Raw genomic sequence first — 18656 nt, forward strand, 5'->3', positions numbered from 1 at the left:
ATACAAGTATTTGCTGGATTTACTCATTTCTGTTAAGTATGGAGTATGTTGAGTGAGGTTTTGAGAGGTTAAGTATGGAGGCTGGTGGCATAGCGAAAAGCACGCTGTCCTTGCAAACGAGGGGAAAAAACCCCAGGTTCGATTCTAAAACAGAGTAAAACCCAGTAGGTGTTTCTTACTCCAAATGCTTCAGTTGAATACGCAGTAAGTAAGAATTCAGTCGTTATCCAATTGCTGGATCACTTTCCAGAGTAAGTGCTGCCAATACCGGCAACAAGTGGTCTGGTCTTCTCGGATATTCCATGTAACCGGGTTTAGTCAGTTTCACTATGTTTTTTCGTTCAAAAATTTTGGAGATTAGCAAAACTATACATTTTTGGAATATTCAGAGCATGAGGAATCCAAAAATTAATGTTGGCATTTGCATCGACACCTTTGTGAAAATGACACTCAGGACACTGATGAAGATCTGTAAAAGCATATTCCTGATTGGTATAGACCTAGTAGATCCTGTGTATAGGACTTATAGTTCAATCTGATACTAACAAGACTGCTTTCTTGCTTTATAAACCCATACCTATAACTTCAAAGGACTTGCAACATCATGTATTATGTAATACAGTTATATCACAAATATAAAGACAGTGGTTTTCAATTACCTTTGTTTGTTGCTTTTCTGTAATCCTGAGCACTATTTTGAGGCCTTTATTGGATTCCTTGACCCAGAAAACATAGGATTAGCATATTTAATGAAGTTTCTAGGTTGACGAGAAGCCGAGATAGCACAAAATATGTATTTATGGCGGCCATGATGAAAATCCAAAATGGCGGCCATGCAGGTGTCTGTGCAAATGCCAACATTGATTTTCGGATTCTCCATGCTCTGATGATTCCAAAAATGTACAGGTTTGCTAATCTCCCAAAATTTTGAACGAAATTATATTTGTTAACATAGTGAACCTGACTAGTTATACTGCTTACTATCCCAGGGTGGCGCGCTTCATTATAAACCATAATAAGTACACGCATGTTGAGAAAACCCGGCCGTTGAGTTGCGACACATCATGTGAAACAGTCGACATAAAGCTGCCCTATCACTGACAGATACTCAGTGCTGTGTATAAAAAATACTTATCACAAGGACAAGCCTTAGATTCTCCTTGACAACATGCACAGCAATCAGTCAACACATGTACTTTAAAAGTCTCAAAATACTGCAGACGTGTTTTATTCCACACTCGAAACAAACAGCATGGGATTGCGGTTAAGGCAATTTGACAACAATTGAACAAGAGGCTAAAAGAAACGAGCAATAAATATGAAATCTTGACACTGTATCAAAAAATATTTGAGGGCAATGTGCTTGTACAGCAAACCAGCGCTGACTTCACATTTGGGCCTCCGGGTTTCCTAGCCAATTCAAGGCTAACTTGGTGCCGAGCTCATGGCTGGATCGAGCACGTTGCGTTTCTTGTTTTAAGAGGACATCATGCATGAAACCTGTCCAGAGCCCCATCGCCAGGTTTCAAAATTACCATCGTGGATTCAACACGGTAACGGTGATACCCCGGGATCGAGAACCGTCGCAGCTTTGATGGTTTTGATCCACCTGTAACAAGTCAGAAAGGATAAATGGTCACTGTTGGAGGCGTTCCAGTCGCAGAAATCAAATGTCCGCGCACACATCTGCGTGCTGGAAATGCATCACCTTTGTGCGATGCTCGCATCCTCAGCTCGAAAGGTGTAAAAGAGGGTAGTTTTGTGCAACAGCTGGAAATCTGTTCCGGGATTATCCTTGTCATTTGCTGCAGCATCCAATGTAAAGCCAAGCAGAGGGAGGCTTTCCATAGCCGCCACGTCCTGTAGGAGAACAAAGAGCGCAGACAAAATTCATTGTTCATCTTCAGCCGTAATAGCACCAGTGGTTTTGAGACTCGTAAAAAATAAAGATGATTTTTCACAAGTCAGGAGACGACGATGTTTCATGAGCGAACGGTATTCAATGACAAAGGACGGACTATATCCGAAACAGGCCCGGACAGGCCAGGCCCGGAAATGTCAAAACGAAGGTTACTGACCTTGAAATAAGACAGAAAATAATGTATAATCAGTTATGAGGTTAGTTAGCGACACAATACCGAAAATTCGGTGAAAAATGAAATGAAAAAAAAAAAAAATGAAAAATCGAGCTCCGTGGGGCAAGACACATGACATTGGCCTAATCAAATACCGAAACCCCTGTCAGATTCCACCAAACCCCTCGGAGAAGATGTAGCTTGAACTTGATTACCCCCTAAAAAGATCTTTTTCAGGCGTGGCTCCGCCCACAATGGGCGCAATACGCCCACTCTAGGCAGGACATAACTAGATCATGATATCAACCTCCCACCCAAGTTTCATCAAGATCGGATGATATCATCGGGTAGTTATGCTGCGGACAGACAGACAGACAGACACACACACGACGAATATAGTGGTCACTTGATAACTCATGAACCAAAAATGTACTACCAGACACCAGCATGCAAGGTAAAGTAAGTGAAAAATAACCAACAAAGTCACCTCTTATCCAGTGTTGAAATGGTGTGGCATACCTCACTCGCAGCATACGTGTACAGAACCTTATCCTTGACAACGAACCACAATCGTTTCCACGGCTTGCGACTGCCCTTGGCTCTTTGTAGGTAGCCACTCATGGAGGAGGCCTCTGTGCTGGCTGCCACCTGTGGTAAATATGTTGAACAATGTTTCCAACATTCTGTCACTTCTCAGTGTCCAATCGTGCTTGCTTGTAATCGCTACTCCAGTAACCCGAGGAGGATGAACAAGATCGCAGTCATAATCAGAATCAACAATCCATGGTCCTTGCAAGTCAAATCAACTTTTGAAATCCATCACGGTTTAGGCCTTCACAAACCACACGTGTGCAATGATTTCAGGTTACAACAAAAACAGGTCTCACTGGTTCGAAATAAATACGAGTAAATTAAACACATTCATCATTAAAATTAATTGAAACGATGAGATTCTTCCTTGTGGGCAAACCCACTTGCAGCGCGGGGTAATTGGTAAGTCAAGTCAATTAATAGCACTTGGCATCATGAGAGATGCGAATGAGCCTGATCTGACTATTTCGGACCACAGCACAAATTACTTCAACATTTGTTGGCCTGATTGCAGGACACTGAACCAACTATGCCAATGCGCAAAAGAGACCTCTTTTGATCATCAGTCGGACTGTGGACTAAAGTTCTTCACATCGGCAAGATCGACATGTCAGTTGCTGCCGTTAGTAATTCTGGACACTGGTGTTATGGTTGGGGCAAACTATGACACTGATGAATGATGGCAATGAGTGGCACATTGCAATGCTAATGATCCATGAAACCAACTTACCTGGGTGTTTTATGACTGAGGGAGACGGGCCTATTAGTCAGGTTCACCATGTTTTTTCGTTCAAAATCATGGTAGATTAGCAAACCTATACATTTTTGGAAACGTTATTACATGGAAAATCTGAAAATCAATGTTTACATTTGCCAATTCCGACCAATTCGATTCGACCAATTCGACCAATTCCATTCGACCAATTCGACCATTTGACCAATCGCTTCGATCGACCATTCGACAATTCGATCGATTCGATTCGATTCGATTCATCGAATTCGATTCGATCGACCATTCGACCAATTCGATTTGCCAATCAATTTGACCGACCTTTGCTTGTGTGGAACGGACTGTGAAAACGATGCGGACTATATTGTCGGATACGACACACAGGACAGTGATGACGAACTCTAAATGGCATATTCTGTAATCGTGTATGTTTGATGCCATTGACTGCCTGTGTATATTTTGTCATTGACTGCCTGTGTAGATGTGGTTATACTGACTGCATGTGTATATATGATTTTGCTGACTGCCTGTGTATGTTTGGTGATATGAATTATTGTGACACATTTTGATGTTATTAACTGCCTGTACAAAATGATAACATGTATTTGATTATGCAACTTATCGCGAATATAAAGACAGTATTTTGCAATTCAAAACCTTTGATTCGTGTCTTACCATTCCGCATAGCACTAATTTGATACTTTCATTGGGTTCCTTGTCCCTGAAAATATAGGTTTAGTATATTTTAAAAAGTTTTTAGGGTAATTAGAGGCAGAAATAGAACAAAATATGTATTTTACAGTGGCCATTTTGAAAATCCAACATGGCCGCCATACAGGTATCTCTCCAAATGTAAACATTGATTTTTAGTTTCCTTATGCTATAACCTTTCCAAAAATGTATAGGTTTGCTAATCTACCATGATTTTGAACGAAATATAATTTATTGACATAGTGAACCTGACTATCTATCTATAATTCCAGTAATCTGTGTGTGTGTGTGTGTGTCTGTGTGTCTGTGACCGCTGTTTCTCGACAACCACGGGTCCGATATACTTGAAACTTGCCAGGTATATTGCTGGGGACCCGAGGATGTGCCTTTTCAAGGTTTGAAATTAATCGGACCAGTGGTTCCCAAGGTATGGTCACCGTACTCGCAAGCCGTTCGCTTTGGCTTTGCGAATGGACCAAACCATTTCATGTAAATAGAGGGGGGGGGGGGGGGGGTTCTACCGTACTCGCAAGCCGTTCGCTTTGGCTTTGCGAATGGACCAAACCATTTCATGTAAATAGAGGGGGGGGGTTCTGTGGTCGTTACTGCCACGTGGTTTCAAAGTTTTTTTTTGTTGTTGTTGTTTGCACGCATGTTTTTTTGCACCCACGTACGGGCACGCCCTAGTATTTACAATACAGACAAGGGAGAAGGAGGTCTGGGCTGGCCGAGGAGGTGTTCTTATCTGAGCACATTACACATGACGCACCCAGCGTTCCAATCCCAAATACTGATGAATATGTCAATTGTCGGACAATGAATCGTTAAGGTCATGGTCAAGGAGCACTTTATGGAGCATCGGGTGCTTGTGACAAGTCATCAACATTGCTTGCTGAGTAGCGACACTGAGCAGGTGGCTCGCTACCTTGTTGGAGGATATTTTAGGTGATGGCAGGAATTTGACATTCGGCAAGGGCACCGGCACACGATGGCATACTCTTGCGAAAGTCACCGTGGGATTTTTAACATCCTCGAGCAAATGCTTCGTCTACACTCTAGTGTAAACACATGCATTCAGGTTGCAACAGGGCAGATCAGATCAGCCTTTAATCAGAAACTTCCACCAAAGTTTACATACAGGTTCTGCCAAGCCTGTCTCCACTTATTGCAGATGTACCTCTCACGCGACCTCAAGCCAGTTCACAAACGCGGCGCCCAATTCAATGCATCTTTAAAGAAGGGTGTACTCATTGGTGCAAATTCCTGCCTGTAAAGCACCCAGAGTGATAGTTTTATCCTTGCATCAGGAATCAAACCCATCAGGCCAAAGGCTGTTGTCCCCCTGATGTCTTTGTTACCTCGCCCACCGAAGGTGGATGGAGGTTATGTTTTCACCCCTATCAGTCTCTTTGTTTGTTTGGCTGTGAGCCGGATATCTCAAAGGTTATGGACGGATTTGGATGAAATTTGGTGGACATGTTGGGTATGTGACAAGGACAAATCGATTAGATTTTCGTGAAGATCCAGATCCAAATACTAGAATGGTTAAGTCCCAAGTTCCCCAAGCCCTCTCCATCCCACAGATCTTCCGTTGTCCCTGTTCTCTACTGTTGTACTTGTGTGCTTCCCTCTCTCTCCCCATCTTGTCTCCCGCTCCCGTTATTATATGTTTTATGTGTCCGTTTGTTGTTTTTTTGTGTGATTAATGTTAGCTCTTGCACGAGCCTCAATCTTGTATACCAAAAAAATAGTGATTCTTTACCATTGAGTGATGGGTCTAAAAACGATATATAGCACGATATATCCAAAAGTTATGGACGTGTTATGACTAAACTTGGTGGACGAGTTGGTTAGGTGACGAGGACAAGCGATTCAAGTTTGGTTCAGGTCCGAATCCAGATCCGGCCTATGAGTGGGATACAAAACAAACTGTTCAGCCTGATGGGGGTATGCGCTCTACCGAGTGCCGTTCTAGTTTCACATGCAATGTATGTACAACCTCCCCCAATAATAATAATAAAAATTTTTTAATTGCTGTTAAATTTTGATTTATTTAAAAAAAACACCAGATGTAGAGGCACAACTACAACAACAACAAAAAACAACAGCAACAACAAAATGCTCTATGTGTGCCTATCGATATCCTGTAGCATGGCAATGGATTTCTTGGGTAAAGCTTGGGACTTTGTAGAGTGCACACACAGCGTGTACAAAAAGCAACGTGAAAGCCTGAGATAGAACAAAGTCTTTTTATACTTTGCTTGGAACTACAACTACAAGTAATATTGTTATTATAGTTACACAATTCACAACTACAATAGCAAAACAACGGTGTCTGCAAAATCTGCGTAGCAGCCTCACCTGTTTGAGTGCCGATGGGATTTTCTTCGGCTTTCGGTTGGGTGAAGAAGCCATGTTTTGCAACACAGACGAGAAATTGATGCTGGGTGATTTGGAATTGCTGGCAGCAGGATGCTCATCCAGCGGCACCACATCTGCGCCGCCAAGAAACCATTGTTACCGACATGTCACCCTGTGCCGACACTTTCATTTCAAATTGCCTTTTTGTACTTTCAGAAATTTTGCTTTCGTCAGGTTAAACAAATTTAGCAACAAAATGATTTAACATAATTTCCTTCCCTGCAAAATTCCCTCTGGGTAAACAAAGCAAATAGCCTCACCTTCGCTGTGTAGTGCATCAAAGCATAGGTCGCAAACACGCTCTGGCTTGTCGTGTAAATACTTCAAAGGAAAGCGGTGCTGCGAGCACTCTTGGCAGATGATCTACACAAATACAGCGAGGCAGCAAAAGGGAATGGTGAACCTTGAACCTGCCAATAACCTGTATGAAACATTCCAATCCGGATTCCGGTCCAACCACAGTACTGAAACTGCTCTCCTCAAAATCACCAACGACCTTCTCCTCTCCTCTGATGCTGGCAACCTCAACATTCTCATCCTCCTCGACCTCAGCGCTGCCTTTGACACCATCGATCACACCATCCTCCTCACCCGACTTGAAACCACCTTTAACATTACCGGCACTGCCCTCTCTTGGATTAAATCATACCTCTCTGACAGACGTCAGTTCATCTCCATCAATAACTGCAAATCCCCCACTGCTCCCCTCCCCCAAGGTGTCCCCCAAGGTTCAGTTCTTGGCCCCCTCCTCTTTATCCTTTACCTGTCCCCCCTCGGTCACTTAATCCGCCGTCATGGTCTCCAATTCCACTGCTTCGCCGATGACATCCAGCTTTTCATCTCCACCAAGTCCATCTCCACCGCCACCCACTCTATCCTGACAAACTGCATCACTGAAATAAAATCCTGGCTTCAAATCAACTTCCTCAAACTTAACTGTGATAAATCTGAAATAATCATCATTGGCCCAAAAACGCTCACCAAGTCCACCCATAACTTTGCCCTCAACATCGACGGTTTCCCAGTGTCCACCTCCCCTCACATCCGGAATCTTGGCATCATCTTTGACCAAACCCTCTCCTTCGACAAATACACTAAACAGATCACAAAGACAGCCTTCTTCCACCTGAAAAACATCGCCCGTCTCCGTCCATCCCTCTCCTCTGTGGCTGCAGAAACCCTCATCCACGCCTTCATCACTTCCCGTCTGGACTACTGCAATAGCCTCCTTTATGGTTCACCCTCAACAATCACCAATAAACTCCAATACATTCAGAACTCCGCTGCCCGTCTACTCACCCATTCCCGGACCCGTGACCACATCACCCCCGTCCTTTACAAGCTTCACTGGCTCCCCATCTCCCAGAGAATCCAGTACAAAATCCTCCTCTTGACCTACAAAGCCCTCCATAACCTGGCCCCATCCTACCTGGCTGACCTCCTCTCCAGACACACTCCCACCCGCAACCTCCGCTCTGCTGGTACCAACCTCCTGACCCCCCCCATCCGGACCAAATTTAGATCCTGGGGGGACAGGGCCTTCTCCATCGCTGCTCCCACCCTCTGGAACTCGCTACCTCACACCATCAGAGACTCCTCCTCACTCACCACATTCAAAACATCACTCAAGACCCACCTGTTCAACACTGCATTCAACATTTAACCCACAGCATCTAACCCCTGACTATCTCCTCTCCTTCTCCCTCCTTTGTGCTTTGAATATTTCCCTATTGATTCTTCTTTTTTTGCAATTGTTTTTATGTTTTGCTATGCGTTATGTTTTGCACTCTGTCAAAGCGTCTTTGGGCTTCCTGAAAAGCGCTATATAAAATAAATGCATTATTATTATTATTATTGATGCGGAACATAAGTTGTTCACTGCAGTGTGTGCGAGACCACAACTAGGAATTGGTTTTATGGTGTAGCTACCTGTACTGGCCTAGTGGTGAGGAAAATGGACTGGCGTCCCATATGTAGTGGGTTCAAAATGAGCTGAAGGCTGTAGTATGAATAAACTTGGATTTAAAGCTTCCAGAAATTGAGCTAGTCTCAAGGGAATAGCCGTCATTATCAGTTTATTGGTAAAAACCTAGCTATTCAGTCAAGGCCTTTCGTCAGAGAAGAGGTAATCTGCCTGCCCCGCCTTGTTGTCCCCCGTGGCACAGCGGAGCGAAAGGGGGACTATGGTTTTCCCCTCCGTCCGTGTGTCCGTCCGTCCGTCCGCCCGTCCGTCCGTCCGTGCGTGCGGGCGTGCGTGTGCGCATGCGTGCGGGCGTGCGTGTTTGCGTGCGGGCATGCGTGCGGGCGTGCGTAAGCGAAGGACCGCATTCGAATTTGGTGTGTGGGTGCAACCCACGTCAAAATCCAAGATGGCCGCCGCCATGTATGTCTGATGCCATGTATGTCTGAACCTTGTGAGATGAATATCTTGAAAAATAAGCGAAGTACCAACTTCTAATCTGGTGTGTGGGCGTATCAAGGCATAAGGAAGAACGCTATTGAAAATTGGGTCACCACGTCAAAATCCAAGATGGCCGCCGCCATGTATGTCTGAACCTTGTGAGATGAATATCTTGAAAAATAAGTGAAGTACCAACGTCTAATTTGGTGTGTGTGTGTGTATCTCGGCATAAGGAAGAACACTATTGAAAATTGGGTCGCCAAGTCAAAATACAAGATGGCCGTGTATGTCTGAACCTTGTGAGCGAAATATCATATCATAGCATGTTTTCTGCGTCTTCCACTTTGTCAACTCACATCACTTCACCGACGGGGGACCTAGGCGTAACGCTTGTCTGCTCTGCATGTGATGCCAGCCCACAGATTGCGGTCGACTTATAATGCCCTCGGGGGAACTTTGAAGGCGCACCACAATGCTACCGATGTAAAGGCTTCGATTGCTGCTATAAAGAAGGAATGCAATTGCTAATCTCAGCACGAAAATAGCTATCTGCGCAGGCCACAAAATAAATCAAAACAAATAGGAAATAAAATACCTTAAATGGTGATTAATCCACAGTGGAGAGAGAAGAAGCTGACGCTTCGGGCCTTACCTTTCATCAGGGCAAGAGAGAAAGGAAATTGGGTGGAGGTTGGTTTAAAAAAAATAAAATAAAATAATAATTCCGCAAATGATGTGATCACCGATGTGCTGGGAATGGTGGACATCAATTGGACAAAGGTGTGCACGTCATGCGTGACATATTACTCAGGGTGAAAGGTCATAATGATTTGTGAAGAGGAAGAAGAAGAAAAGTAAGAAAAAGAAGGGAGCTAGAATGAGAAGGCAAAGAAAGGGAGGAACGGGGAAAGAGGTGAGAGTGAGATGGAGGGGGAGATGTGATGTAGGTGTATAGGAGTAGGGGTATAGAAGGGTGTAGAAGGGAGTAGTGGTGTGTAGAAGGAGTAAGAGTATGGGGTGGAGGGGTTAGGGGCAAAGGAGGTGTGGATAGGTGAGGGGTGGGGGTATGTGGGGTAGCAGTAAGTAGTGAACAGGGGGTTAGAGGTAGGTAGAGTAGAGGAGATAGAGGGGGGAGAAGGGAAAGGGAAGCAGAATAGGAGGAAGGAAATGGACTGAAAAAGTGGAAGAAGATAGAGGTGAAGGATGAGCCTGAACGGGCACGGTGACCTGCAGAAAGAAAAATTTTCATTCAGGCCGTTTGATACTGCTGCTCCAAGTTTATGGATGAAATACTGTTCTTTGAGTTTCCGGGAGTCATTGCTTCCATTGTGGAGTATCAAACCACAGACAAATGATGAATAGCATGTCCCGCCTGGTTGAAGCGATGAGAAGCTTGTCTACTAATGTCACCATTGTTGGTTTTCAGAGGTCTTTGATCGCATTGATATCAGAGATGTCTCTACAGTGGTCTCCAAGCCATTGTCCAGTTTCACCAATGTAGAGTTTATTGCAAAGTGACCATGAAACAGGATACATTGGAGATGGTACAGGTAAAATGATCTTTGATATTGATTGTGTGCTTCGGACCTGATGTTGATGTGGTGTTGATGCAGTCGCAGGTATTGCAATGACTCCGCAGGAATTTAAATGCTCCAGGTGGTAGATTGGAAGGTAGTGTGCCTTTGACCAGAAAATTTGGCAAATTTTGTCTCGTTTGAATGACAACAGAGGTGGTTGAGAGAAGACGGAAGTGTTTTCTGTGTCATCCTGTAGGATTTTGAAGTTTATTTGGATGATTGTTTTGATTACAGGTCTGTTGGGATGACACACAAAAGTGAGAGAAATTCGTTCATCATTATAAGGTTTGAGTCTTCTCTCAACCACCTCTGTTGTCATTCAAATGAGACAAAACTTGTCAAAATTTTCTGGTCAAAGGCACATTACCTTCCAATCTACCACCTGTAACATTCAAATGTCTGCAGCTGTTGCAATACCTGTGAACCACCTTTGGAGGCCATTTTTCCCTGCAGAGCAGGGGTTGGCCTTTTTCAGGCACCATGGTCCCTTTTTGAAGCAATGTTTTATGGCCAGATGTCCTTCCTGCCACCAACCCTGTTAGTCACCTCTTGCGACACAGGGAATTACCAGGGAGCTGGTACTCAATTTGCCGACCTCGGAAGGATGACAGGCTGAGTCAGCCCCCCTGGCATTCATTCAGCGATTGACCGGGATTCGAACCCAGGATCCTCGGATCCCAAGCCGGCACCCTAACCGCTAAGCCAACACCAAGCTCTGTTGCAATACCTGTGGCTTCATCAATTCCACCACATAAATATCAGGACCAAAGCACACGATCAATATCAAAGATAGTTTTACCTGTACCACCTCCAATACACCTCGATGATGTCAGAACCAACAATGATGACATTTGTAAACCGGTTTCTCATCACTTCAACCAGGCGGGACATGCTATTCATCACATGTTTGTGGTTTGATACTCCACAATGGAAGCAATGACTCATGGAAACTCAAAGAACAGTATTTCATCCAAAAACTTGGAGCAGCAGTATCAAACGGCCTAAATGAAAAAAAAAATCAAAAAAAAATCTGCAGGTCACCATGTCCAATCAACTACATCCTTCACCCCTCTCTTCTTCCACCTTTATAGTCCATTTCCTTCCTCCTTCCTCATCTTCTGCTTCCGTTTCCCCTCTCACTTCTCTTCCCCTCTACTCCACCTACCACACCCCACTTACTAACTTCTACACCTCTTACGTCTCTCTACACCCCCTATCTCCCTTCCATCTCCCTCCCACCTCTTCACCCATTCCTCCCTTTCTTTTTCTTCTCCTTCTATCCCCCTTCTTTATCTTCCTCTTATTCTTCCTCTCAACCTCTTTCTTCCTCCTATTCTTCCTCTTCTTCTCCTCCACCAACATGACTCATGACCTTTCACCCTGAGCAATAAGTCACATATTGGTGTCCACAACTCCCAACACATCAGTAATCACATCATTTCTGGAAGTCTGGAAATCTATTTTCAACCAACCCCCACCCAACTTCCTTTCGTTTTTGCTCTGATGAAGGGTAAGGCCTGAAACGTCTCCATGGCAGATCAATCACCATTTAAGGTATATTATTACTCCTGCCAGGGAGTAATGGATTCGATCCATTATGTAATGGATCCTCTAATTCCGTCCGTGTGTGTGTGTGTGTGTGTGTGTGTGTGTGTGTGTGTGTGTGTGTGTGTGTGTGTGTGTGTGTGTGTGTTTGTGAACAAGATATCTGGAAAAGTTCTGAACGGATTTGGATGAAAGTTGGTGGGATGATTTCCCTTGGGATAAGGAAGAATTGATTAGTTTTTGGTGAAGCTCAGGATATTATTCCGGATCCAGGAATTTTTGGGGGGAATTTTTCTGGGAATTTTTTTTCTGTTTTACTGCATTGAAGCTTTTATTCTTATTCTTAAATGATGTTTTTCTCCTCTAATTCCGAGATATATCAAAATTAATTCTCTGACAGTTAGGGCCTACTTTCCTTTTGATTATTGTTTTGGGGAGAGGGGATGTTAAACAAAACGTATTATTCCAACTTGACCCACGGCGGGAGTATGCGCTCTACTGAGTGGCGTTCTAGTTTCACATTTGTTTTGCTATGAAAAAGCAGTGCCACTCAAAACAACGCAGCAAATATTATGACCTTATCATCCATGCACACGCATCTGCGCAACATTGTCGAGGATGGAAAGCGTAGCAAATCAAGTGCATATTATGGGAAATGAGACAAACGGACCTTTCCACAGGCACGGCAGTGATGGCGACGCCATGTGAGTGTAAAGTCACATGTGCAAATCATGCACATAGACACTCGTGAGTCTGGGATCCAGATGGGGGCCTTGTTGCCAAGCTCCGTCTCCAATCTGTCGATTCCCTGCAGAAGAATGAGTTGTTTTTTTTTGCAGACATGTTGCACAAGTTATGAAGATGGTGAAGAATAGTTCCGTTTACATGCGGTAACATGCGTCAGACCAATAGTTCCGTTTACATGCGGTAACATGCGTCAGACCACTATGTTAAGATTACAGGATCACTTGGTAAGCAAAGAGTCATCTCACTTAAACGGCAGTGAATGACCAAATTTGGCTCCTTTGATTAATTGAATAGTAATTGTTGTTCGATTCCAAAGCGGTCCACTTTCTGTTAGCATTATGGAGTGGTAGGACTGACCTCTTCAGTAAACTCTCTTGGTGTAAATGTGATGCGCTTCCTCGTGTACTCCTCAATGGTATGGGAGATCGCCGTCAGCCACTCTTCACGTTCCGCCGCAGAGCTGCAGAGCCATCGATATGGAAACAAAGCTTTAGTATAATAAAGGACGTGCACCTAAGCCACCAACAAGCTACATCAATAAAACAATGCTAAAGTATTGATGATGGCACTTCATTCTGAGGTCCTTGAAAACATCCACCACAAGGTCTTTCAGGACTCTTTTCGACACATGAGCGATTGCTGGACAAAACATCCTGGTGAAGTGTTGCGAGTGGGAAGAGAACCTAGAAATCTCTGTGCGAATGTGAAAATGAGAGTATCTAAGCTTGAGGATTCCAAAGAAAGCTCTTCGAGAGGAACGTGTGAAACGATGCAAAAATCGATGGCAGATGTATTGCAAACGTGTCGAGAGAGCAGTTAACAGACCTTGCGGACAGGATGAAGGATCGCTGCACGCTCACGATGTTCAGTTCATTCTGGTACGCCTCCTGTGTTGGTTTGCTGACCTACAAAAGAGAAGATTGGTGCTTGGGTGGAGGTGAAAGCCCTTATGCCAGTGTTGTCTTTTCATAGTCTGTGGAATTATATAGACATTCTCACAATTGATTTTCAAAACTGCAAGCTCTTGAAGGACGATATTTTCCACATTACACTACAAGGACGTACTTTGAGTACGATTCTGTTTATTGTACCACTCTCGAAAGCACTCGCATTGCGAGCAATACGTCGGATGGTTTGCCACCGCTTTCTCAGCAGCAGTCGGGACAGGGATTATGAATTTGGAACTGGCACACAATGGCCTACCCTTTATAAATGCAGCGTGGCATATTTAATGTCCAGAAGTGCATGCTGGCAAATAGGACTGCTAGTGGGGCGGCTTAGCCCAAATATTCAAAAGAATTGTGCATTTTGTGATACAAGCACCAAATTTGGCACAAATGTACATTAATATGTTGCGAACATTTTCAGATATTGGGCCACTTGAAATTCCGTAATTCTTTTTTTCAAATTTTTTCAAATTTCGTAATTTCAAATTTTTCGGGTGACACCGTCACAATTTCGGTCTTCGAGGCCGGCCGATAGGCAAAGTGTGACCGGAAGGGACGAGGTTCTCCTGACCACGTGGCCCTCGATCTGGGAAGCGAAAGGCGTTCCATTAGTGGACGCGCCCCTCACGCCCGACTTTTGGGCGGCCCCGGCAGGCCGTTTGTTTTGACGTTCCGTGACAGGCCCCGCACCCCCACCTCCGGGCCGACCGGAAGCTTGTGCTGAGTACATCATACCTGAACAACTCAGTGAGGCAGAACACAGCAGTGCACACCAGGGTGACCCCTTCAGTGCATAAACCAATTAACCTGTCCACTGCAGGGCATATAGAAATGAAGTTATTTTCTGCATATAATAATAATACAAGTTCAGTTCTATATAACAATTTCTGTTATCACCACTACCACTACAACTACCACTACTACAAGCTTTGTCTGGAATTTTGTGGACTAACAGACAAACAGACATACAGACAAGCTGGGATCAAAACATTACCTCCTTCCACCATTGAGTGTAGAGGTAAACATCATGGAAATTATATCATGCCCTAGATTTAATTCATGCTTACCCGTGTATTTGCTTCACTGGTTCACAAGGTCTTTTGCATACATGTAATTCAGACTCTCGTCTTCATTGCTGACCACACAATGTTCGCAACATATTAATGTACATTTGTGCCAAATTTGGTGCTTGTATCACAAAATGCACAATTCTTTTGAATATTTGGGCTAAGCCGCCCCACTATATCGGCCGGCCTCGAAGACCGAAATTGTGACGGTGTCACCCGAAAAATTTGAAATTACGAAATTTGAAAAAATTTGAAAAAAAAAATTACGGAATTTCAAGTGGCCCAATATCTGAAAATGTTCGCAACATATTAATGTACATTTGTGCCAAATTTGGTGCTTGTATCACAAAATGCACAACAGGTTTGCTATGCTGCTACACTATGCTGGCTTAATCATCCTAATGAAAATTTTGACTTCATATGCTGTAACGCTCTGTGTGTGAAGCATCAGAATGGCAGTTCATAGTCAGACCCAATTATGTCGGGAGTAAAACAAGCTCGATAGACAACTCAAAGGTGAGCATGCTATTTCTGAAGTACCACTCTGTTAATACACAAGTGGCTTAAGACGACGGCATCTTACTAAGGGAAGTGGAGCTCTCGAATAGCGAAGCTATTAATACAAAGAAAATGACAAAATGGGAATAATTACATGAATGAATGAATGATCGTTTTTTAAAGGTCATTTTCCCCGCTAGAGCGGGGGTTAGCCTTGCGGGCCCCATGACAATCACGGTTCCCTGTTTGAGGCAATGTTTTTATGGCCGGATGCCCTTCCTGACGCCAACACTTGGTCACGCTCTTACGATGCGCAGGGATACGGTGTACCTATTCTAAACCGGGGTACACACCTATTCTAAACCGGGATACACACCAGGATCATTCATCCCAGCAAGCTGGTACTCAATTTGCCGACCTCGGAAAGATGACAGGCTGAGTCAACCCCCCTGGCGTTAATTCAGCGATCGATCGGGATTCGAACCCAGGATCCCAAGCCGGCACCCTAACCGCTAAGCCAACACCAGGCTTAATAATTGCGGAACCATAATGTCAACCAATAATTACATGAATGTGGAGACAAAAACCACAATTGATGGAGGTAAGGAGGACAGAAGCCAACCTTCATGCCAGCGAGAGACAGCATGTTGTTGAGCTTGTAGGTGCCACCTTGCTGCGGCGTGGTGTACAGCAAAGTGTCATTCATCTGGAAGGCAGTAGGCCTGTTGTCAACTGTGCAGTCCCATAACCATCAAATGTTTAAACACCTTTGAAAATATAACTTCCTCATGTATTCATTTCAGATACGAGACTAGATTGCACCATGACGAGGTGAGCAATAAAGGCAGATGTCCATAACATGTTTGTTTTAGTACTCCCAAAATCGTTTAGGTATTCATGAACAGATTTTATTTGTTTTTAAACTTGGACAGCAAAATAAGTCTCTTTTTGAGGATGTCTGCCATTACGATTCACCATACCAAGAAATAGATGGTGACAACGACGTGGTGGCATTGCCTTGAGGAAAAGTCCGAAACATTTGCCATGTGGCACAGCAAACGGGAGCAGGAAACGCATGGAGGCCGTGCCCTCCCATCTGTACAAACATTTTAGAGTCCTCACCAGGAAGAACCTCCGTGGCTGCATGATCTTTCGAGAGAGCTTCATGAGTATTCCCTCCTTCAGGAACACCTGCAGAGTGGCAAGAATCGGTGACCGCGCCTTCAATCAAGCATTGATAGACGTCACAAACATGGCCTTTGCTGGCCCAAGAACACGTCGCTCGATTTGCTGGCTTTTATCCACCATTCTTGTATGCCTTGCCCAGACTCTTCTCGGTTCCAACTCTAAGCAGTGGATGCTGGGAACCTGGAACATGGCCTGGCAATCATTCAAACACTTCCTCGTTCTCCCCCGACTTCTACCCTGTCAACCATAATCCTCACAGTACAACTGCCCCTGCGAATGGCAATGCCTTACACTCATACAGTCGAGCAGATCCGGCCAAATGACTTTCTCATCATGTGGAAACATCATTCAGAGTTACATTCTAGTTTCTCTTTTTTAAACACCATTCCAATGCTTGAAAGTCGGTTCCGGATCTGCTCACGTGTAGCTTCGATCAGTAGCTGCTCCTTCTACTTAAGTAAACCTAAGTTTTCCGGACCGGATTCGTTGCGTGTTTGTTCATATTTTGTCCCTGTGTTGCTGTTTACGTTTTCGTCCAATTTTCCATGTTAAACCATACCTTGTTGTGCTGTATTGTTGAATATGAGTTTGTATTTGCTCAGGCCTACTTATTGGATAGCCGGCGTACAAATTCTGTCTCCGTTTTGACTCTACATTTGTCATTCCACCTCTTTTCTCCCAAGTAGAGTATTGTCCGTCCTTCTCTTTGCTTCAAAAGAAAAAGAAAAACAAAACAACAAAATAATTATTTATTCTCCACAACACGGACCCAATCTACCTGCATTTCCTGCACTTCATTTTTATCCCCTCCTTTTCGCAATAGCGCCAAACTGAATCTTCATTGAATGAAATGCTTCTTCCTTCCTCCTACTTCCTTTAAAAGCTTTAAAATACACTTTAAAATGCTTCACTTTCCTTACTTCGCCATGAAAACCACATGTTCTTATTCATTACATTCTATTCCTCTTCTTCACCAGGATTATTTTCCAAAGGTGTCTCTCACCTAAACGCTTGGTCAATTTACCCTCTGCCTGTACCTACAGCACCACCTTCTTCTGTGCTTGAACAAAAATTATTCCCACTCATTCCATGATCTTTGTCCCCGCATGTGCAGATTGGGAATCTTGACAAGTCCAGTTTGCATAGGTTGTCGACTCATGACAATCAATTCCCCTTCACGTCCTTTAATGGTGTCAAACCACTCCATGTTGGTACCCTCCCCCACATCTCGTACAAGTCCACGTCCTTCCCACCCCTTCAATGTGTCCCTTTCTTCAGCATCCCTACACTTCATGTCCCCTCTTTCTGCATCTACACACTCCACACGCTCATAGATTTCCCCCTCACCCACCTCCTCAAATCTTCCCCCTTCCTGTCCGGCACACTCCCAGCCCCCCCCCCCCCTTCCCAGTCCTGCTGTCCCACTCCTCCTAGCCTCCCCCAGTCCCACACCCTCCCAGCTTCCCCCCTCATCCTGTCCCAGGCTACTCCACTACTCCAGCCCCCAGCTTCCTCCCCCTCATCTTGTCCAGCACCTACCAGGCTCCCCCAGTTCTACACTCTCCCAGCCTCCTCAATGTTCTGCACAATCCTAGCCTTCCCCCATCTCAGCCTTCTTTTTTTGATACACAAAGACAAGGCTTGTGGAAGAGCTAGAGCACAAAGGATCAGGACATAACATAACATAACAAAAGGAACAGCAGAAAGAGAGGGGGAAACACAAACAGCATGGCTGAGGGACAAAATAGATAGACTAACAAACAAGCGATTCAGGGAATTCTTCCACAGAAACCTTCCTACACTTCTTACACTTTTAGCTCTTACCCAAGCCTCGATCTTGTATACAAAAATTTTTTTTATATAATATAAACCTGCTCTTTCTTATACACAGATTCATCCCAACTCGTCTACAGTTATCCGATCCTATCCTAATCTTCTTGCGCTTGGGTACACTAAATCCTGTGATGAGGCAGTTACTTTGAAACAACTTGCATTCACTTCCTGGAAAGCAAACCAGAATGAAGGCAATCTCAGATCATTCCACAAAGCCTGTAACATTACAGGACTTCAAAATTATGTAACCCACCCCCGAATGGTCGGCACGCATATGTAGAACCCCTTAGCAACAATGTTTATTCGGGAATGTAAAGGTGAATTG

The 18656-nt window shown here is 44.2% G+C and overlaps 1 protein-coding gene across 1 annotated transcript in view; it reads right to left on the reverse strand.

Moving 5' to 3' along the window:
* Positions 1–1212: 1212 nt before the first annotated feature.
* The window catches only part of FGD6 (FYVE, RhoGEF and PH domain containing 6), an 86852-nt gene continuing 69408 nt past the window's right edge, over positions 1213–18656 (reverse strand). Inside the window, exons 13-22 of the mRNA XM_068113142.2 lie at positions 16433–16501; positions 15933–16016; positions 13624–13703; positions 13156–13258; positions 12722–12859; positions 6789–6891; positions 6469–6602; positions 2595–2723; positions 1709–1860; positions 1213–1609 (exon numbers count right to left, since the gene is read on the reverse strand). Of these exons, the coding sequence (XP_067969243.2) occupies positions 1546–1609; positions 1709–1860; positions 2595–2723; positions 6469–6602; positions 6789–6891; positions 12722–12859; positions 13156–13258; positions 13624–13703; positions 15933–16016; positions 16433–16501 (1056 nt within the window). The 3' untranslated portion in view covers positions 1213–1545. The remainder of the gene's footprint in view (positions 1610–1708; positions 1861–2594; positions 2724–6468; positions 6603–6788; positions 6892–12721; positions 12860–13155; positions 13259–13623; positions 13704–15932; positions 16017–16432; positions 16502–18656) is intronic.

This window comes from Myxine glutinosa, chromosome 4 (assembly GCF_964187855.1).
Source record: "Myxine glutinosa chromosome 4, kmMyxGlut1.1, whole genome shotgun sequence".
NCBI lineage: Eukaryota > Metazoa > Chordata > Myxini > Myxiniformes > Myxinidae > Myxine > Myxine glutinosa.